At 36.8% G+C, this 21403-nt stretch overlaps 1 protein-coding gene across 1 annotated transcript in view; it reads right to left on the minus strand.

Moving 5' to 3' along the window:
* Positions 1 to 21403, minus strand: part of LOC131072802 (L-arabinokinase) — a 249262-nt gene that overhangs the window by 165741 nt on the left and 62118 nt on the right. The window contains exons 4-9 of the mRNA XM_058009061.2: positions 17377 to 17460; positions 16983 to 17059; positions 16117 to 16183; positions 14210 to 14267; positions 13927 to 13994; positions 13763 to 13825 (exon numbers count right to left, since the gene is read on the minus strand). Of these exons, the coding sequence (XP_057865044.2) occupies positions 13763 to 13825; positions 13927 to 13994; positions 14210 to 14267; positions 16117 to 16183; positions 16983 to 17059; positions 17377 to 17460 (417 nt within the window). The remainder of the gene's footprint in view (positions 1 to 13762; positions 13826 to 13926; positions 13995 to 14209; positions 14268 to 16116; positions 16184 to 16982; positions 17060 to 17376; positions 17461 to 21403) is intronic.

Here is a 21403-nt window from a genome sequence, read left to right on the forward strand (position 1 = left end):
TTAGCCAATTTCAGCTTATAAGTCAAGTTGGTGAGCCTGAGTTTTCAGGTTATTGAGTAAATTTGCGAATTTGGTTTACTTTGCGAGTTGTGGGAGAATTTTCGGCCAAAATGTCAATTTTGGAAGTTAGAGTGCCTTCGGCCTTAGAGGGCTTTTCACGAGTTATGCCCATTTTCACGCTGGAGAGCCCTTGTGCGAACTTTGACGCGATTTACACTTTGCCTCCTTTTTTTCGGCCTAAATGATTAAAAGGCGTGATTTTAAAGTTTTCATTCATTTTCAGCCTAGATGAAGTTCGGGTATTGACCTAAAAATGTGAGATTTCAAATTTAGACATCCTCCCTTTGCAATTTTCGGGCGCCTTGAACGCTTTGCAAACTCGACCTATTAAGGTGTTTTGTCAACTTCATTGCCTTTATTGTTTTTGGGCTATTTGGGCGAAATGGGCAATTTCAGCGAATGGAGGAAAATTAGGATAAAATCGCGCAACACATCTCCTTTGCCCTAGCAATGTCGAGCTTCTTGAGCGTTATGAGCGAAGTTGGATTCTGTTACAAGTTGCACGATTTCTGAGCTTTAGATTTTCAGGCAAACTGAAGGTTTAACGCGACTTCCCTCCTAGTTATCTCGTCTTAAAAAAAACTTCGGGCCTATGAGAGATTTCGAGAGTTTTGATGTTTTCGATTTAAGAAGACTTTCTTCTGTCATTAATCTTCTCATATTTCGGCCTGGAAGGGGCATTTGAAAGCTTAACGCCCTTTGTTTTCCTTCCACCTATTTCGTCCCACATCATTTTGTGCGCTGAAGTCATCTACAAAGCTTCTCGGCCTTACAAGTAGATATCGTGAACTTGGTGATTTCCAACTTCGGCTTCAAAGAGGATTTTGAGAGCTTTGGGCATTTTCTAGGAATTTCCGCCTACTTAGCCGATTTGTGAGATTTTACACTGCTTAGATGAACACCGAGATTTTCCTTACCTCGCGATCATGTTGCGCCTACCCGTTTGACTCAACGAACTTCAGGTGATGGGGACTTTGGGCGATTTCTCTCTTTTGTCGGGCAGATCAAACTTAGAATGGGGGTCCCCTGTCAAAGACAAGATGTGTGTGCAATACGCACAACAGAGGGCTTCAAAGCATTCTGACTCTAAAGATGAAGAATCTACCAATCCAACATAACCTAATTTGTCATAGGATTTGCATCCAGATGACTTTGTTCTGGAAACCTCAAGGGATGTTGTTTCTCCAATGCCAAATGTTGGTACTTCTACCCTCTCGCCTAAATGGTGGGCCAAGACTATAGGAGATCTTTGTGATGATGAGCTTCTTGAGGATAGATTAGTTTGCCACAAGAGAAAGTAGCAAAATATAGTCAACCTTGCACTTATGGCCAACATCCACAACACCCATGAGCCCCAAATGTATTCTGAGGCTAAAGGCATTCCTAAGTGGGAAAAGGCTATAGAGACATAATACCATAGTCTTCTGAAGAATAACACTTGGGTTCTTTATGATTTGCCTCTTGGGAAGAAACATATCAGCTGTAAATGGGTTTACAATGTCAAGTATCATGCAGATGCTACTTTGGATAAGTACAATGCCAGATTGGTTGCTTTGGGTTTTACACAACGGGAGGGCATTGACTACGAGGAGACTTTTGCTCCTACTGCCAAGATGAGTACAATTCGTCTCCTTCTCGCCATTACAGCTCAGTTTGGATGGAAACTTCATCAGATGGATGTTAAGAGTGCATTCCTCAATGGTGACTTGCACGAAGAATTTTATATGACTCAACCTCCTGGCTTCAAGGTTCTTGGTAAGGAATATCAGGTTTGCAGACTGGTAAAATCCCTCTATGGCCTGAAGCAAGCCCCTCGGGCTTGGTATTTCAAGATTGATCAGTATTTGGTTGAACAAGGTTTTCAACGCAGTCCCTCTGACACTAATCTGTATGTCAAATTGTCTGATGATGATATCATTTTTCTTGTTATGTGCGTCAATGACTTGATCATTACTGGCAATTCAACACATTTGATTACAACCATCAAACAAGACTTGTCCCAATCTTTTGATATGACAGATTTGAGGCTTCTTCATTATTGCTTAGGTGTTGAAGTCTGGCAAACTGATGACAGTAAATTTATTTCACAATCCAAGTATGCCCACAGTTTGCTTGACAAGTTTCGAATGCAGGATTGTAAACCTGCTTCCACACCTATGGAGAAAGGGCTGAAGTTATCAGCCAAGTTTGATTTACCTGTTGTAGATGAGAACGTATTCAGGCAACTAGTAGGCAGCCTCATCTATCTCACTGCCACTAGACCTGACATCAGTTTTGCTGTCAGCTACATCTCTCGCTTCATGCCAACCCCAAAAGCTGATCATTGGATTGCGATATGTGAAAGGTACTTCCAACTATGGCATTTTGTATAGCAAGTGCAGATCCAAAGCTGATTGGTTATACTGACTCAAATTGGGCAGGATTAGTGGATGATAGAAAATCTACTTCTGGGTACGTATTCAGTTTGGGTACTGGTATCGTCACTTGGAGCAGCAAGAAGCAACAGGTCGTGGCTCTTTCCTCGACCGAAGCCAAATACTAGGGAACAGTCAAGGCCGCATGTGAAGCAGTTTGGCTCCGAAGGATGCTCTCTGACATGCAAATGCCACAGACAGGTCCTTCTCCCTTGTATATTGATAATCAAGGGGTGCTCAAACTGGCCAAAAAACCATTCTTCCATGAACATACGAAGCATGTCGAACTTCATTGTCACTACATCCGCAAACTGGTAGAAGATGGATCAGTTCAGTTGCAGTATGTTCCGACAGCAGATCAAACTGCGGATATTCTCACCAAGTCTTTGAGTCCGGATAAATTTGTAAAATTGATCGTACTTCACTGCAGATTAGCATTCTGATCACAGATTACAATATTATATGATGATAGATTTAATCATTGATATGACAATTAGATTATATATATCATCGATCCTATATATAATCAGTAATAGTTTTATATTACTGATTATACATAGCATCGATTGTATTAGTATACCAATCTGTATATGCAATGATTAAATATTGTTATCGGTTACACTAATTATACCAATTGCATATTGTTTGGTTATACGTTGATTATTGTTATCGATAGTTATCGATAAACATGGCTCCACATAGGAGTCACGACTCTGTGGAACCGTGTCAGTTTCACATAGAGTTGTGACTCTATGTTGACCACCGAGCCTATAAAATATCAACCATATCACATTCGGTCTTGTGAGATACACAACGAACAATATAGAGAGCAGTCAACATACGGAAGTAGATGTTAAGTATAGTCAAGATTAGTGATTGAAGCGGAGAATATTGTGAGAGAAGATAGAGTGATCCGCAGTGTGAGAAGCCTGTCATATACGAACTTAGATAGTTCAATATACTGTGTAATCAGCATTGAGAAATTCTGATAAATACAACATTAAATAAGATCGACATTATATTGCAATCTGGAATTATTAAGATATCAGTAATATATTATCAGGATTAAATTAATATCTAAGAGTTAATAAAAATTGAAAATACCAACTATTTAAGAGGTGTGGCTTAAGGGGGGCTGTTGGTGTTGGAAATAAGCCACACCCGGACCGACGATGGACTGGTCCAAGAGGGGCCAGTAGCTCAGTGGTAGAGCACTCCAGCAGCATATGGAAGGTCCTAGGTTTGAGTCCTAGCTGGTCCATGTCTCAACATATATAAGCTCCACTCATTTCGTTTGTAAAGATTGATTAGAAGAGTTTTGAAGAATTGTTGCTTTGATGCTTCCGGGAATAATAAAATCATTGAAGTGTTAATGAATTATTGTGTTTTGGAGCATTTGCTTGTTTCTTCATCCTTTTAAGAGAGAACTTAAAACTAAAAAAACGAAAAAAAAAAGAAGATAGAATAGAATTTGCTTAAGTAATAAGATGAATGAAAGATTCATGTGCAAGATTGATGGTGAAGCTCTTATTGTTAATACTACTAGTATTTCATTGATGGTGAAGCTCTTATTGTTAATACTACTAGTATTTCATTGATGGTGAAGCTCTTATTGTTAATACTACTAGTATTTCATTGATGGTGAAGTATCTTGAGGAGTCAACTAAACTCATTTTAGCCAAGCTTAACTTCAATTACTACTTCATTGATGTAATGTCCCTGCTGATTTATGACATAAAATCCTAATACTTTTCACTTAGACATTTCATCAAACACTTGGCTGTCTTTATTTAATCTGCTGATCTTAGTTTCAGTTTGACTTCAAGGACATCTAAGGCAAATTCTTCATGTAAGATAGGTCACAATAGCAATAGAATAACATAGAAATGATTTGGAATAACAACCACAATGTATTAGGGCAAATAGGACTTATTATCAAACACAACCACTTGCAGTCACTTTGTCAAATGATTGGCATACAACCTCAGAATACTGTCCAAACAAGATGCAGTCCAAAAACTAATTCAATCCTTATAATGAGCCATAACAATATGCTGACAAAGATCAATGCATGCACTGATTTACAAGGACTAAGTCTCAGATTTTTCTGAGGACTAAGGACTGTTATATTCAACTGAAAAACAATGAAATGAGATGCTAGGAACCTGATATAATCTCGCCAAATGTAGCGATGAAGATGCAAGCAATATCCAAGAACATGATGGCTCTAATTTGCAAGATTGAACCCAATCATGTGCCGTCCCTGCTGCTGCCAATGGGGGTCTTGGAACCAAATGAAATCTGCAAACTAGTGTCTCAATGATACTCCCAGCTGATCGAACCCTCCTCCAAATGAAAACGCCTTACTCAACAAGGAGCCGCCAGGCCAACACTTGCACTATTAACTCAAATCGGGGGTCTAGAGCCCACGAGCCTGTTACTGATCAGAGCACCATACTATCCAAACTGTCACCAAATTGTCTTGCAAATTATCAAAATAATATCACCTTCTCCTCCTATTATTCATCAAATGTCAAAATCGATGCACATTGATGGAGGTATGAAAAAAATCGTGGGAATGAAGTTCTGCAACTGATATGTTGACAGCACTATATACTTCGATTTGCCTTTAAAAAAATAATAATAGTGATCGCCTATTGGCCCAAGGGAAATCGCTGTCTACTAATACCCAATGAATGCATTCTCCAACACACAAGGCAAACTCACAAAATCTACAAGTCTGAAACTCTGCCCTAGACTGATATAAACTCCTTATGCTCAATATGAAAATCTGAATGCTCTTCACTCTCTTAGCAACACTTCAGAGGATCTTTCACCTCCTCAGTTATGCTGGCCAATAGGGAGGTATTGTTCCCCAAGATCTTCTGCAGACAACCTGTGTCTCCTCTTCAAGAGATAACATAAACAACTGATGCCCAGCGTGTGTTTCCCCTCTTCTATTTATTCATTACATAACACGTCACAATCACCTTCTAGAAGATAAGGGTAGGTACACTTTGTATTATTTAATTAAACATGTTATTTTAATGTACCTTTAATTTATTGATTAAATAAAATTCACACGTCTCCTGATACGTGTTATCTCCATATAACATCAAAATATCAAATAATAAAGAGATGTGAAGTCACCAATCACCGCCATGTCGACCCCCTAAAAAACTTCTTGGCCTACAAGGGTCAAATATAGGCCAACCTCAACACAAGTGCACGTGCTAAGGAGAAGGGGAAATTACAATTGATATGCATCGTCTTGATGGTGTCTATGTTTGTAGTGGGGATTTGAATATCATTAGCTATCCTTGGAAGATCCCACTAACTTTGTGGAAATGTTCTTGGCATGTTAAAGCAAAGTTTAGTTGAGCCTCACTTGAAGTCGTCCATTATTCTTGCATTCCTAGTGTTAGTTTAGCATTCCTAAACCTTCATCCCCTTTGGCATTTTTTTATCAAGAGGTCATTAGTAGTAGTAGAAAGAACTTCATTGCAATATCATTCGTAAGAATATCATTCCTTGTTATTAAGAATTTTCATCTCTTTGAAGAACAATTACGTAAGTCCCTTTGGAGGAGCAGCAAACACATCACGACTTGACATTGTTAACCTTGGAGACATCTCAAGTGATCCTAGCATTCAACATTTAAAAAGTCTTTGTTCAAGAGAAGATAGAGTATTCAATACTTTATTATGTGTTCGATAGTGCGTAAAACGCACATCAATAGTTACACTGCCTGAAAATGTATTGTAACTTGTTGTTGAATAATACATTGGCTAGATGTTTTGGAGAGTGGGATTTTTTACCCGAAAGGGTTTCCCCAACGTATAGCTATGTTCTCTCTTTTGTCTCATTCTTCTTGTTTCATGATTCTAATGTATTAAATCTATATGCCATAATGGTGCTGAAATTTTCTTAGATTTGTAAATTGCAATCACTTTCCTCTAAGGTTTTAATCGTGGGAAATCAACAATGTTTTTTTTTCTGCTTTTATGGAATAGTAGTGCGTGCTTGTATCAACATGTCGTAATATATTTTAAAAGAAACACATGATACTATAGGTGCACATTGATCTTAGAGGTTCTATTGGGATGCCCCATTTCCCTTCAATTGGTATCAGAGCTTTGTTCCATGATTTGCATGGTGCTTGCCTATGAGGATTGCATTGCTTGGATTCATGTTCTTTGGATCTGAAGATTTTATAGATTTTAAGTTCAAAATCTATGGTGATGCTCATCTATGATAATATTTCCATTATTCTGGTTTAACCTTTCTTTGTGTTTTCAGACTTTTAAGTCTTCCAGATGTAAAGTGGGTATGGATGTGCATGGGTGTTCTTGAACATAATGGTTTTGCAGGTTTTACACATTCAAGAAAGACGTGTTTTTTGTGGATCTACTGAAGAGCTATTTTCTAGACCCTAGTTTCTTTGGGGTGACTTTGGATGAAGCAGTTGCAACTTGTAATATCCCCCTTAATTTTTTTTTGATTTTATCACAATTCACAACCAACACCAATCACCCGTTAAGGTTAGATAATGAAAATCAACACTGCGAAAAGTAACCCTTTCACTTTCTGATCACCAAGAGCCCAATATGGGAGGTGAGAGAATACGGTGTCAAGGGGATCGTTAGCTCAATAAACTGGTGGAAGTGAAATCTCAAATACAATACTGGGCAGCAAGCCAGGCCCTTCCGCTTATCTAGTGGGTGTAAGAACTTCTACAGCAGTATGGCGGTAAAACCAGCCAATTGAAGATTACAAAACTGAAAGAACAACAATCACTCGACCACTTATTTAGTGGGAGGACTGAAAATGAAATAACAATCAACTCGACCACTTGTTCAACGGGAGGACAGCATTACAACAAATAAGAAGGCGACAAGCCAGCCTCTTCCACTTATGCAATGGAACTAAGAGCAACAATCCAAGTAGATAGCTATTAGTACTACTAATCAGCTTTACAATGCAAACATGGATTATCAAAATTACTTGAAATCACTGTCCAGAACTAGGCGGCAAAGCCAGCCTCTTCCACTTATGCAATGAGACTAAGAGAAATCAAGAGAAATTGTTGTTAGTACTACTAACCAGCATTACAATATGATTTATAATAGATATTCAATGCTCAAAACCAAACCAACAGCTGCAACTCAAAACCAAGACTCTTCTCACCACACCAAAGAACTCACACACTTGAAAACCAACCTCAATCTTGAAGAACTGAATCTGATAAGAACGAACAGCAGGCTGGAAATACAGACCAGAAACATAAAACCCCCACAAAACACTTCTATCTCACTCCCAACACATCCAAATTAACTCTAAACACACCCCCAAAGACTCTAGACATACATCGACTGTGCAGAACTAAAAAAAGGGCTCTAACAATTCAGAAACAACATAACACGCAACCCAAACACCTCCCAACAAGGGCGTCTATAGCATAAAAATACGACTTGCAATATAAAATCCAAGACTCCGAAATATTCAACGAAAACTTACAGGATGAATCGCCCATAGCATAGGAATTGATCTAGCAAACACCCAAAACGAACTGACACACACAAGAATCTACAAGTGAAAACACACTTCAGCTACACTGGAAAACAACAACCTGGAAACACAATACAGCTACACTGGAAAACAACAACCTGGAAACACACTACAACACTCCCAAAAAATCAGAAATCCATAAAACTTCATCTTCATTAAGCTCAATCTGCTCCTCTGAGTGAGAAACAGTCACAATATTCAGCTAGGGGCTATCTTTCAAGCTCAAAACTGAAGGAGACTAGGAGGTAAGCAACCCTCGAAGCAAATTCTGAAATGATTTCAGCAACACTTCGTTATGATAAGCAATAGATAGTCTCAAATGAAGGCAAAGGCACTTATTTATAACCTTCTCCCAAATCAAACCTCCTTTTCCCTCCAATGTGGGACTAAACAACATTGCCCAAAGAATAACAATATTTTATTTGGCAACAAATACATTATTCCCTCAAGTGGACGCCAACTTTAGCCAATGCCAAAATAACACTAAGTATAAACCTTTTTAATGAGAATTTCCTCCAAAGGCGTCCAACAATAAGTTATAAAATTAAACTACATTTTGGCCCCCCATTATGAAGGTAAAATATTTCGCCAAATAGACTTAGGATAAAAATATTATTTCTCTTCTCCAAGTCATCCAAGTCTAAATAAAATAAATATAAGGCTTAGCCATTAAAATATACCTTCATAAAAATATCAATAAAGTGTGTTATGGCGTCCAAGGTAATAAAGTGAATTGTTTCATAAAATTAACTTATTTCTTTCTAAGGCATCCATCATACCTTATAAATAATTCACTTATAAAATATTTTTCCTCACTCATGAAGTCGCCCAACATAAGCTCAAACTTGCCAAAATAGCTCCAAAAATGTTGGAAGACCAACTGCTCAAACTGACCTGCTATAAATAGCCATCTGAACTAACCCGTTGAAACCCTACTAAAAATAGCACTGCTAAATATAGCACTTACCAAAAATAGTATACTGCTAAAAATAGTAAGTGTGTCCAAATGCATTTTAACCACATTCTGAGCAACCATCACAACTTACTAAAAATAGTAAGTCCGGAAAAGTCTTCGGATTCGTTTGCATCACACCATCACGAGGCTCTCTGAAAACCCATTAAAAACCCATAAAAATAAGTTATTCTCACCCCCGCTTACTAAAAATAGTAAGTTTGGAAAAGACCTCAAATTCAATTGCATGTCACACCATCGCAAATCTCTCTGAAAACCCAAAAGGAATTCGGAATCAGAACTGTAAAACTCCCACATGCAAGACACCAAAACTGCCAAGGCATCCTCCTAGAAAATAGGAAACCCTAATTTTTGTCTTTGATTGACCAACAGGTCTCAGAATTGGCCAACAATCCCTAAAACAAACTAGAGCGGAAAAGGGGACATTACACAACTCTACATGTATGCTTTGTGCATAGTCAGAGGAAGTGTGATGCTTTCTCTGCATGGAGACGTTGGTGCGTGATTAGTCACTCAACATTTCTATGGTGATGCTTGATGGATTCTTGGACTATGGTGCTTGATGTGGACATAATCGGCAAATCGGACATGTACATGATTTTGTGTTTGAGTCATGTTGTCTATATGATTGTTCTCTTTGAGATCTCATTTTTCCAATTTACTGATGCGATATTAAGTTTGCATGTTTCAGTAATTGGATCAACGAGTTATGCATTTGTGTAGCTTGTGGTCACTTTTGCATTGGTGTAATCGCTTTGTGATGAGAGGATGGATAATAAGTGAGTACTTGGATAGTCAATTATGGGGTCTTGTAGCATGGTGCATTTCTTTGGTTTGAAGATCTTGGTTTCACTTGGTGTGATTAGTAGTACACTTGTATGTATGTGGACCTAGGAGATTTTCAGATTTTGGAGATGGTGTGCCATGATTCTTGGAGAGTTCAATACCATGGTTCAATAGGAGCTTTAGCAGTGACTGTGTATTCATCACTTGGTGATGGATGATCTTCTTTAGTGATGCAGATGGTTTGGAGGGACTCTTAGATCCTATTGTTGCAGAAGGGTAAACTATTTGAGGATGTGTAACATCTTGGAGCCATGGAGGGCTCTTAGAGTCTTTGGTTTGAGGTGTTGGTGGTGCTTGACAAGTGATGTTGATTTAGAGTATGCTGGTGTTATGTCATGGTATATACTCTTGATTGTGCATTAGAGTTTGGCATGATACATTGCTCTTGAGACCATGGTATGTTCACTTGGAGCATGTGATCTCCAAGGAGGGGATGGTATGATCACGATGTCATGATGCGTTCCTAACTTTGGAGATTGGAGCTTTGATAATGGTTTGGTGAGTTCTCTTTGTATTGGGTGCACTGATCATATGCCTTAGAACTTCATGGGAGCGTAGAGATACTTTTAAAGTTTAGGATGAGTTGGTACTCGTGGATACATGGAGACTTAGGTGAGGCTATAGTTCTCTTGAGATGAGAGACATGTGGTTAGATGGTTACTCTTTATGAGATTTTAGTTGGAAGTCCGAGGAGCCTGCACCTTGGTTGGACGTGAGTTCAATAGAGACCTATGAGGAGATTGTTCTTGGATGAGAACTGTTGACTCGGATATCTTGGAGGAACAATCTCACTCCCTTCTCTTGGTCTACTCGGCAATTTACCACTTGAGAGGTATTGCCCATTGTTTCTCTCAAGTGCTTTATGCTTTTCTTTCATATTCATGCATCTTGAGCTATGGTCAGATGGTTCTAGAGGATTCACTGTGAGAGATAGATAGCATGGTTATCTCCTTGGGTATGTATTTTCTTTCATGATGATCATAGGGGATGGCAGTGGGCTGATTTCTTGAAACAGGAAATGGAGTAGTTTGATCTTCTTTGAGAATTTTACATCCATATAGATACATGGTATATAGATTATGTTTGATCTCTTGAGGTTGAACAGGTTTGGATGTTGTTGTGGCTTTTCTCTTAGGGTTGTGAAAGAGATCATACTTGACACAGTTTGCATTTAGAGGTGTATGTAAAAGAACATGCTACATGCTTATGATTTGCAAGTTCTCTCTTTGGTCTTGGTTATCTTCCCGGATGTTTGGGTTCACATAACATTGTCTTTTGAGATCTTAGGTGGAGCTATGGTGATCACTAGTTTGTGGTCATATGTTGTCACTTGTACTTTATTGTTTTTTTGGTGATGACATGGAGGTTCCTTTATCTCTTTCCTTTGTTGGATGTAGAGAACTTGGGAGAGCTATGGAGACTTGTTGGGATAGATTATTTTTGCAGCGATTTTGTTTGCAAGATGTGCATATCTTTGTGGATGGTCCTTGGTACTACATGGTTACATTTTCTATGTGTTATAATTGTTACACTCAGCAAGCCTTTAATCTTTTCAGATACAGCATTACCCATGTAGTGGGATTTTTTGGATGTGTTTGGTCTTCACAAACTGGTTTGCACATGGAGCTTGTGGTTGCAGTTTCTAGGTTAGTTATGCTGGTGGCATGAGTTTACTGATGTTCGATACCTTTTGAGGTATGTGTGATTGGATGGATTAGCACTTATTGTGGGTGCTATTTTCAGTAATGTGGGTTTATCAGTTTGATGGGAGCAATCATTTTGGTTGTTATTCCAGTTGATGTTCTATCTTGTTTATGGAGGATTACTTCACAATTGTGTTTTGATTATGGGCCTTGAAATCGATGTTGTTGATGCTTTTGTATAGCTCATGAGCACTGTGGAGTGGTGGCAATATCCTATAGCTTTTGATATCACTGGGATCTCATGCTTGTGTTCTTCGGAATGGTCTCTTGATGGAGCATGAGAGCATGTTTGAGATTTGTATGGTTTCATGGATGGTTGAGATGATGTGGTTTTATTGTTTTAGCTCCTAAGAAATTGATGTCGTAGAGTCTTGACAAGTCTCCGACAAGTGGGAGAATGTTGGGATTAAGGTGTCTCAACCTTAGAGTTCTTAACATGTTGAATTATTTAATTATTTGATTTATCCTAAGTTATAAACTTCCTGATTTGTCATTCACTTTGTGGGACCTCTTGGTGAGGTGGCATCCTACATGGCAGGTGATGAGATGGCATATTCCTTATTTTTTAGGAAGTTAGCACCCATTTGGAAGATGCTATGTTGGAGTGGAAATTGATTTGGCAATTTCCTATGTTGACTAAATAGTCTTGGTTTTCAACTTCTATTATCTATTGGAGATGTATTTTAGCTATTGATATTTATGGTGGAGTTCACTTTTGACAAGTGGTCTGAGGTAAGAAAGGTGCCTATTCTTGGTCATAGTAATTTCTATGTTGCACTTACATTGTATTTGGCAAGATGACCGTTATGGATGAGATAGGTGTTGTTGCCTTGGAAGTTGCTATGAGCAACGTGTCATGGGATTAGCACGATGTTTGTTTATGACACAACTTACCCCTTAGACATTGGATGATTTTCGAAACCATTGGCACCTAACTCTTCGTGTTGAGCTCTATATATATGTTGATGACTTAGCTGATTTAAGAGAAGAGAGGAGTTCATTTCACACGAATTACGCTGCCGATTTTTCTCTAGGATGGAACAAGATGTAAATCTCCATGTAAAGGCTTAGAGCCTAAAAATGTATTGTAACTTGTTGCTGAAAATGTATTGTAACTTGTGGGGTTTTTTACCCAGAAGTATTCCCCCCACGTATATCTATGTTCTCTCTTCAGTCTCATTCTTCTTGTTTCATGATTCTGATTTATTAAATTTGTGTATCGTAATGCTACTAAAATTTTCTTAGATCTGTAAATTGCAATCACTTTCCTCATGTTTTAATTGTGGGAAATCAACTGTCTGTTTCCGCTTTTATGGCATAGTAGTGTGTGTTTGTATCAGCATGTTGTAATCTGTTTTGAAGAAACACACGATACTATAGGTGCATACTAATCTCAGAGGTTCTATTGGGATGCCCCATTTCCCTTCACAACCACCATGGTAATCAGAGTGTCATTGGATCAAAAAGAAAGGGCATCAAACCATATTCCCAATTCAGGTACTAGTGCATGTATTGGTACTAGAACCCGATACGACAGTAGCATCTAAATCAACACACTCAAGACTTAGATGCCAATTCAAGCATCTCAAATTCCTATCAATTTACATACAACCAAGTTCCTTTTCTCTAATTTTTCTTTTACAACTAAAAGTTTGAAATAGAGATGGTCTACACCTCAAAACACACAGTTTCATATTACTTGTTTGGAATCAATACAAGCCTCTTCATAGATGCATTTTCCAATACCAACACTAATAGTTTTTTGATTTCTACTCTATCTTAGAAAGTGCTACATTTGAATGACCCTAGCATATGAGATAAAAGGTTTGCAATGTGTCAACAAAAAATAAATCAGTTGACACATTGACACACATTTTCTGGCATCTTCTTGAAAATTATCTTCTATTAGAAAGGTCTCCAGATGCCTTGATAATCCTATGATCTTATACATCTGTACTGGGTAAAACTAATAAATATTCCATGATTGAAAATCTGGAGAGTAGGGTATGACTGTCTGCAGATAAGCCAATAGATGGAGGCTATAGACATGATTGGGTTTGAGGATGGTATACAGTACTGGCTGAAAAGTACAAAATGTCTGAACTTATATGTTAACTATTAATTCTTAAGATCCATGAAAAGAAATTTGCATACATATAAGATAAAGCAATGTTGATCAGATGAAAGAAAATACTCACCTGACCACCAAAATTAAAGATAACTAGCTTGATATCGTCGCCAATCCCGAGTTCTTTCCGCACCTGAAACAGTAATAAGATTTATAGATCTATGTTATGAATGGACCATAAAAACAAATAAGTGAAAGATGAAAGAAATAACAATATGCAAAAAACAACAGAACCTCTTGCCGACTTCTATGTGTTCTCCGAACCACCAAGGGCACATCAATTACATCACGAAAAGCTGGCACTGCAAATGATCAAGAATAGAAACACAGAATTTACAATTTTATGATAACAAAGTATAGATGATTAAAGAAGCTATCAAGATTTAGATTCTAGGAGAATATTAAGTTCTTGAAAAAGATTATAGAAATAAGGTGCAGAAATTTAAATAGATTACATAATCACATTCATACTGAACTCTCATCTAATATTTAAATTTCTCATCCTCATTCAACTTACTTGGGCAATAGCCAGGTAGTCTAAGCAAGAAAAGACAATGAGAATAGTCTTCTGCTATCTGCACAAAGCATATGAGTCCATTAACATCTTAATAAGACATAACTGTCAATTACATCAATTAGACACTCAAAGAAAATCACAATCTCATTTGTGTCTATAAAAAATCATGTTCGGTAACTTTCTCAATTTATAGATTAACATTACTGTGACAATGTTGCATCATAATCTAATCCTTTTCATTTAGTAGATGGAATTATGGATTAAAGCGAGGAGCAGTTTCTAATGATTGATGCACTAGTGAGATTAAATTTCAAACAGATGAACTTGTGAGCACTCTACTATGTCAGCCAAAATTGATGATGCTTATATAACACATGCACACAGAGCACTTGTCACAGTAACGTGGAAACTAACATAGCAATACCAATGGGAAAACCTAGGCCAATCTAGGGGAAACTTCTAATATCAATCCAGCAAGAAAAGCATAATTGAATATTCGTAGGACTTCCTAGTGATTCTTTAGAATAAGGAATGTCTATCTTAGAGACCTTCATTTGCTTGCTATCAATATGCACCAACAGCGATGTGTTGAAGATGCTAGTACAAAGAACAACAAACCAAATGCCAAATGGCAATCCATTCAAAGAAGAAAGAGTATAAGCACAAGGTGCATATCTGCAATTTCATCAAATTAATCTACAAGGATTTTGAGAAATTTCAAAAAAATTGGAGTGGAAAATTTTGAAAAAACTTTAAAAATTTCCACAAAGAACTATCATAAAATCGTCAAAGGTTAGGTATTCATTGAAGAGATGAGTTATAGAGTCATGGGAAGGCCTTCGACAGTCATAGGACCTCTAATATGTGAGATACATCTGATCTTGCTCCACTATTGAATAAAATTATAAAACATGGGGAGTGAGGAAATCTGAGATCCAATGGCATATTCAATGTCAATCTATTTGGAAGTCTCAAGCTTCTTTCAAGCACAAGATCGTGGGATGATTAATGATCCACAAAGATTTGGCAGTTAAGGCAAAATTTCACAAAGTTGGTGTTACAGATTCCTTTGGTGGAAATCAATGACATGTCTTTTGCAAATGCCCTTCAACTAAAAATCAATGGGCTCGATTTCCTGTAGAATTTAATTATCTATTCAATGCCCCTCGGACTTGCAGAGAAGCCATCCTCCAAGATATTTTGAAAGTTGGATGATTAGAGAAATCAAGCTGCAAGGCAGGATTTCATGATGAGCCCTCACTTCATAGTTCAAGAGAGCTGGCTTTGCTTGTTAGAATTAAATTCAAATGTTTTTGCAAAGAGATTGAATTGTTGTCTTTTGGAACTTGGGCTCATATGTTATCCTTTTTGGCTTACTTATAAAGAGACTTTTCTGGTAACCCTGTTGTAATATTGATGTCAAATCCTCTGCTCAATGTACTAATATAAAATGCAAATCCGCAGTTTTGAATATAAATCAGAAAAAAAAGAGGGATAGCCCTAAAATAGTGATTGATCATGGTGGAGGAAATAGAAGCAAAGCGAAAGAAACCATGTTGGCAAGTCTATGCACAATGAAGCAAGACATTTGTTACATCATCCTAACAAATGGAAGGACAACCCATAAGGTATGATCCAATTAGTTGCAATAAACAAGCTTTTTATATTGTTGCAACACAAATCAAAAAAGGCATGTTTTTCCATGTTTGGCAAAACATGGTTTTCATTCAATAAGATTTTTAGTTTTTCTCAAATACAATTGATACATATATAACTCATTGTTCAGTTTCTCTTGAACTTCATTGATTTGTATAAAACTCTTTTGTACACAACCCCCCACCAGAATCATGCCAACAAGAATCCACCATGACAATTTTTTCAAGAACATAAACTGAACAAATAAATACCTGCCAAACAATGGAACGGTGATGATGACCAGCTGCCATAACATATTCGGCATAGATAAAATCCCAACTGCATATAATCGAATGAACATTTGTCAAATATAAAACTGAAAAGGAAAACACGTTTGATACGGATCCACATATATAGAATGTGGGAAAAGACGCATTCATGTTATAACAGAAAGATCATTCACTTGTACAAGAAGTATGATAATACAGCATATAATGTTTGCATAGGTATACTGCAGCTGCATGTAGCTAAAAAAGCAATTTCCTGAAGTAAAATAGAAAAGAAAAACACATTAGTTACAGCGAGGAAATTTTGGGACAGTTGCAATTGCTTCTACCATGAAATGAATATTTTTCCTATTCGTAGCATAATTCTTAAAATGAGTCAATTCCTATACAAATGTCATAATTAGCTCATCCGTTGTTCAAAATAAAATATTTAATGAATAGCTCTCTATAAGAAAAATTTTAAATTATGCACAATAATCTGAATCAATTCCCTTTGAAAGCTTTGTTTCTTCTGTTGAATTTAACAGTACATGATTGGTCCCAAGAGAACAGAAAACAAATGAGATAGTCCTTGCCTTATTGTCTGCCATGACAAGCAGAGCAGATAGAACAGCCATACTTGATAAATATTCAACCAGAGGGATAATGTTCCCTTGTGGTGCAGTTGCAAAAATATATTAAATGTGTAATATTTCTACATATATCTTTCATTTTCTATGTCTTCAATTATATCTGTTTATTTATCTATATATTTATCAAATAAAAAGAAACAAAATGTTTATTATTAGCTTGATAATTGTGCAAAGCCAACAAAGTAAGAAGCAAGATAGCAATCGAAGAGATACAATCACCTGAAGTTGGTCACACAAACAGATGGAATTCCAGCATCTGCTGCTGCTCGACAGGCCACAGGTACAACATCTGACACCTATTTTCAAGAAAAACATGAGGCTCAGTTACAAGTTACAACATCTTCTCCATACATTCATGTTAAATATCTACCGCTTATAAGTTATTATTCAATGAGAGCATGCACAAATGAAAATAGTAAAACACAAAGTACAACTAACAACGTTCATGTGTGACAGTCCTTCTCATGACTTTAAGAAAGTTCCAGGAGTAATCAAAGCCTGGTAAATATAACTTAAGGATAAAAAGGCAGACAACAATTGAACTTGGGAAACTGGGTTATTTGAAACATATGAACAACAATATTTATTGAGGACAGAATCTTAGCATACTCACCACCAAATCAGCCTTAATTGACTTTAGCCACTCCACTTCAGTAGCCAGTATTGAGGCACGTGGCAGAACTGCAGTTTGGGAATACTGTCATAAAACAATACCACGTTAGCTATAAAAAGAAAGAATAGACAGGTGATAGAAAGTTAAAACAACCTACTTAGCAATTACGTATTATATTGCATGCACATAACAGCAATTTTACATTAACATTTGTGTTCTAGAGGGCATGCTCAAGATATCTCCTCAACATTTGTGTATTATGTGGCATGCTCACAAAAAAATGCAGAGTGCCCAACCACCATAAGACAACGGCAGCCAGGGATGTATGGCAATGTAGGAAAACTTCCTAGCCATCTCCCTAAGGTTAGATCCAAGGACAACCACGGAATACCATAACATACTGATGCAGAGAGAGAGACTCCCACCACTCTAGTATTGGTGTGGGTAAGGAAAGCTAGGTGGAGTTCCACAAACTTGAGCTGTGGTATTGAAAGAATTAAACACAAGAAATCTAATTTCTTTTTTCATCTTTTACAAGATTGAATTTTTTGCATTCCATTACTGTAGCTAATTTTTAAAGGGGTATTGGAGTAAAGCCATGGCTCCAACACCAGTGAACATTTTATTATATTGAAGTGAACATATCGACGTCAATCTGGTATGACATATTGGAGTGCTCATGTCAACCACCAGTGCACCAGATTACTGCATTGACAATTCACAATACAATCATATCCTCTCAATATTTGTAAATGTAATTTAATGTCACTTTTTGGCACTTAGCCAATTCATCCACATTTAGCCAGTTTTCAAGTCTTTCAGAAGCTAACTAGTTAGTTAGGGAGAACCCCAATGTTTTTGGAGAAGCATTTAATCAATCTTGTAGAGCAATTGTTCTTGGGTTTGAGTTCAGTTGTTTAGATGGAGCTCTTTAATGCTTTCAAAATTGATTTCTAATCTTTTGGGTGCTCTCCAAACTTCTTAGAGGAGCAGGCTATTTTTAGAAAGTCATCCAGTTTCCCACAACTTGGACATCTTATTGAGTTATTTAATTAAAATTTCACTTAAGTTGTCTAATGTTGCAAATATTAGAAGGAACAAGAATGTAAGAACTCATTTTAAAGGTATTGAAAAATTATTTCAAATGGATGCCTTGGAAAAGCGACTTTATTCATGAGAAAACATAATTATTCCTCAAAAGGGTAGAAAAAGCTCCATAAAGTTAATTACTTATTTTTTAAAAGGATTTTTGGAGCAAGGAAAAAGGTAATTTTTTATTGCTTCAAAAAGTTATAATAGGAGGTTGAGGGCTCATTGTTGACTTCTTCTTGTTGATGAATTTGAATTTGCTTCTGAATTTTGGGAGAACTTGTTTTTCTTCTCAATAACCCTTGAGGATGAAAACCCTCTTGAATTGTTGGTTTCGGCGGTGAAAGATCCTCCCTAACTGGTCTATGGTGATTTCACTTCAGAAATCACATTGGAGATTCAATGGAGTTTGTTGTTTTCTACAAACTCTGAGGATTTGTTTTGGTATTTATTTTGAGATTTGGGATTTCAAGAATATGAAGATTTTCATGATATTTTGCTATCAGCTTTTTGGAAATATCTTTTAGTTTTGTGGTGATTTTGAAGGGTTTACAGAACTTTCATTTCTGGCCGTACAAAATGAAGTTTCTGGGTGATGCCCTAGCAGGGCTGTACCACCTATAAAGGCTTGTGGAGTAGTGAATAAGGGTCAAAATCAACAAGAACTGATCTGGTTATGCTTATTGAGGCTGGAAGACTCAACTCTGAAGGTTTTTTGACTTGAATGACATGGCACATATTTCTATGCAAAGCCATAATTCTTCAGGAGGTCATCCATGAGGCTTGTCTCTTACCTTTTGACAAATTTCTTTTATTAATTTCAGAGCTTCTGGATTTGACTGTGTATTATTTTTGCATCAGATAAGAGGTATACAAATCAATGTTTTGAATCCATACTCTATGATTCATCATCAGGATGGAGAGCTGGAGAAGAGCAAAATGAATGTATTTGCAGACCAAAACCCATTAAATAGAGTAAGGGGTAGCTAAGGGAAAGACACAGAAAGCAAGAAAAAAGAGTAAAAAATAAACAAAAAGAAAATAGAGACCAAAAATAAAAGAAGGAAAAGTCAAAGCAAGGAGAAAATATTTGAGAAAAAACAAAAAATAGTGAAAGAAAAAAATATAAAAATAACAAATAAAAAATAATAGCCCCATACTCACACAAACAATGAAAAACAATTTAAAATTACAAATGAAATAATTAGCATAAAAAACATCCTAAAATATAAGAAAACCCAGAATAAAAGGAATATATATAACAAAAGCAAAATAAAATATACAAAAATACAAAACTAAAATAAAATGAACCGAAAACAAATAAATGCCTATAAAAACAAAACAATAAGAAAGCATAAAAAACTGAACACTAAATAAATTTCTTGTATGTTTGGTAGCCCCTAGGTGAGAATTGATCATTTCGAGCAAAATTGTATTGAGCAAGTGAGTTTTTGATGGTGTTTTGGGGGTGTTGGGTTGCTGGCCACCCTAATTCCAGTGCCACTCTTATTTTGGGTTTGACTGAAATTTATAACTTGTTGTGTACCCAGCATTTATGAAACTGAATCAAGTGCTGATTCGTGTTTACTGTCGAGTGACCCTTTGGAGGTGTATTCATTGAGATTGGAAGCCATTACTGAAGAATTCTTCTTACTGTATGAGCCAGCACCAATCATTTTCAGAACTTATTTGTCTCAGATTTTAATAGTGATATCAGTCCACTTACAAGGTGCCGGAGAGTTAATTTCAGAGGCATAACCTCAGTTTGAACCTTTGGCCAATGTTGAGATGAGAGTTGAAGAAAGCTTGGAGACATGGGCGTGATTCTCTGCCTGTAGCAGCCTTTCCTGGAGCCCTTGCCAGACCTGCAACTGTTAAATCTAACCAGTTTCCAAGAAGTTATGGTATTCAACAAGCAATTTGGTGCAAAGAAGTAGACTTTGCATGGGTGCTAAGCATTGCTGGACAAGCATGCTTTGGGTTTGGACAATAGTGAGTTATTTCTAAGGAAGCTGGAGTGCATTTTCAAATGTTCCCTAGCTGATATAGTCAATAAATCAGACCAGTTATATCCCAGAAAATTCTATCAGACTGTAACAGCATTTTGAAACTGAAAATCAGACCTTTATTGCTCACTAAAGAGTCCAAAATAAGGTATTTCAAATGGTTTTATTATGTATGTTCATTTCATGAAATTGAAAGCCTTATTATGTACGATTTGTCATTGAACATTGTAGCAGTTTGCATGGATTTTGAAAAGCACGTCAGACTTAATGAAAGCAGTTAAAAACACCACTGAATGTTTATGTTGATGATCACTCTTGCACGTGTTTCAAAAAAACAAATGGGGGTGGTTGTTACATGTAATGTGTCTTTACGATCTATTTATAAGCTTAACAGTAATTGAATAACTTTAAAGGACCAATGTTGAACCTCCTTGGTGATAAGAATGGGATCAATAGTGCAGAATATTTATTAAATCCTGACTGCATATCGTTCTAATGTTACCACTCTCCAAACCTCACAAAGCAACATTTTCCAATCATAACGGTCTTGCAGTTGGATTTGTCAAAGTGGCAACCTGATCTTTAGCTGAGAAAAAAGATATACTACACATAGAGGAGGGAAATCCAAGACAATACCATGAATATAGTCAGCCACATGAAGAAATGCAACTCTGCCCCGTGTTTGATAACTCAGCTTGAAGCCCTTCAAAATATACTGATTGATTAGGGCACACCTCTCAAAATCCCCTCCTTATGCAAGTAGGAGTAAATATAAGACATGATGCTATAAAGCAGAGGAGATGAATTAGTGGACTGTGATTTGAAAAATGGATCACAGTTACATGAACGTGTGGTCCAATGTTGTCATTTCCAGTTGTAAAGATGTCTAAGGAATACGGTTACATATGTATTCTACATACAAATGTTTTCAA

The sequence above is a fragment of the Cryptomeria japonica genome, chromosome 2 (genome assembly GCF_030272615.1).
Source record: "Cryptomeria japonica chromosome 2, Sugi_1.0, whole genome shotgun sequence".
Classification (NCBI taxonomy): domain Eukaryota; kingdom Viridiplantae; phylum Streptophyta; class Pinopsida; order Cupressales; family Cupressaceae; genus Cryptomeria; species Cryptomeria japonica.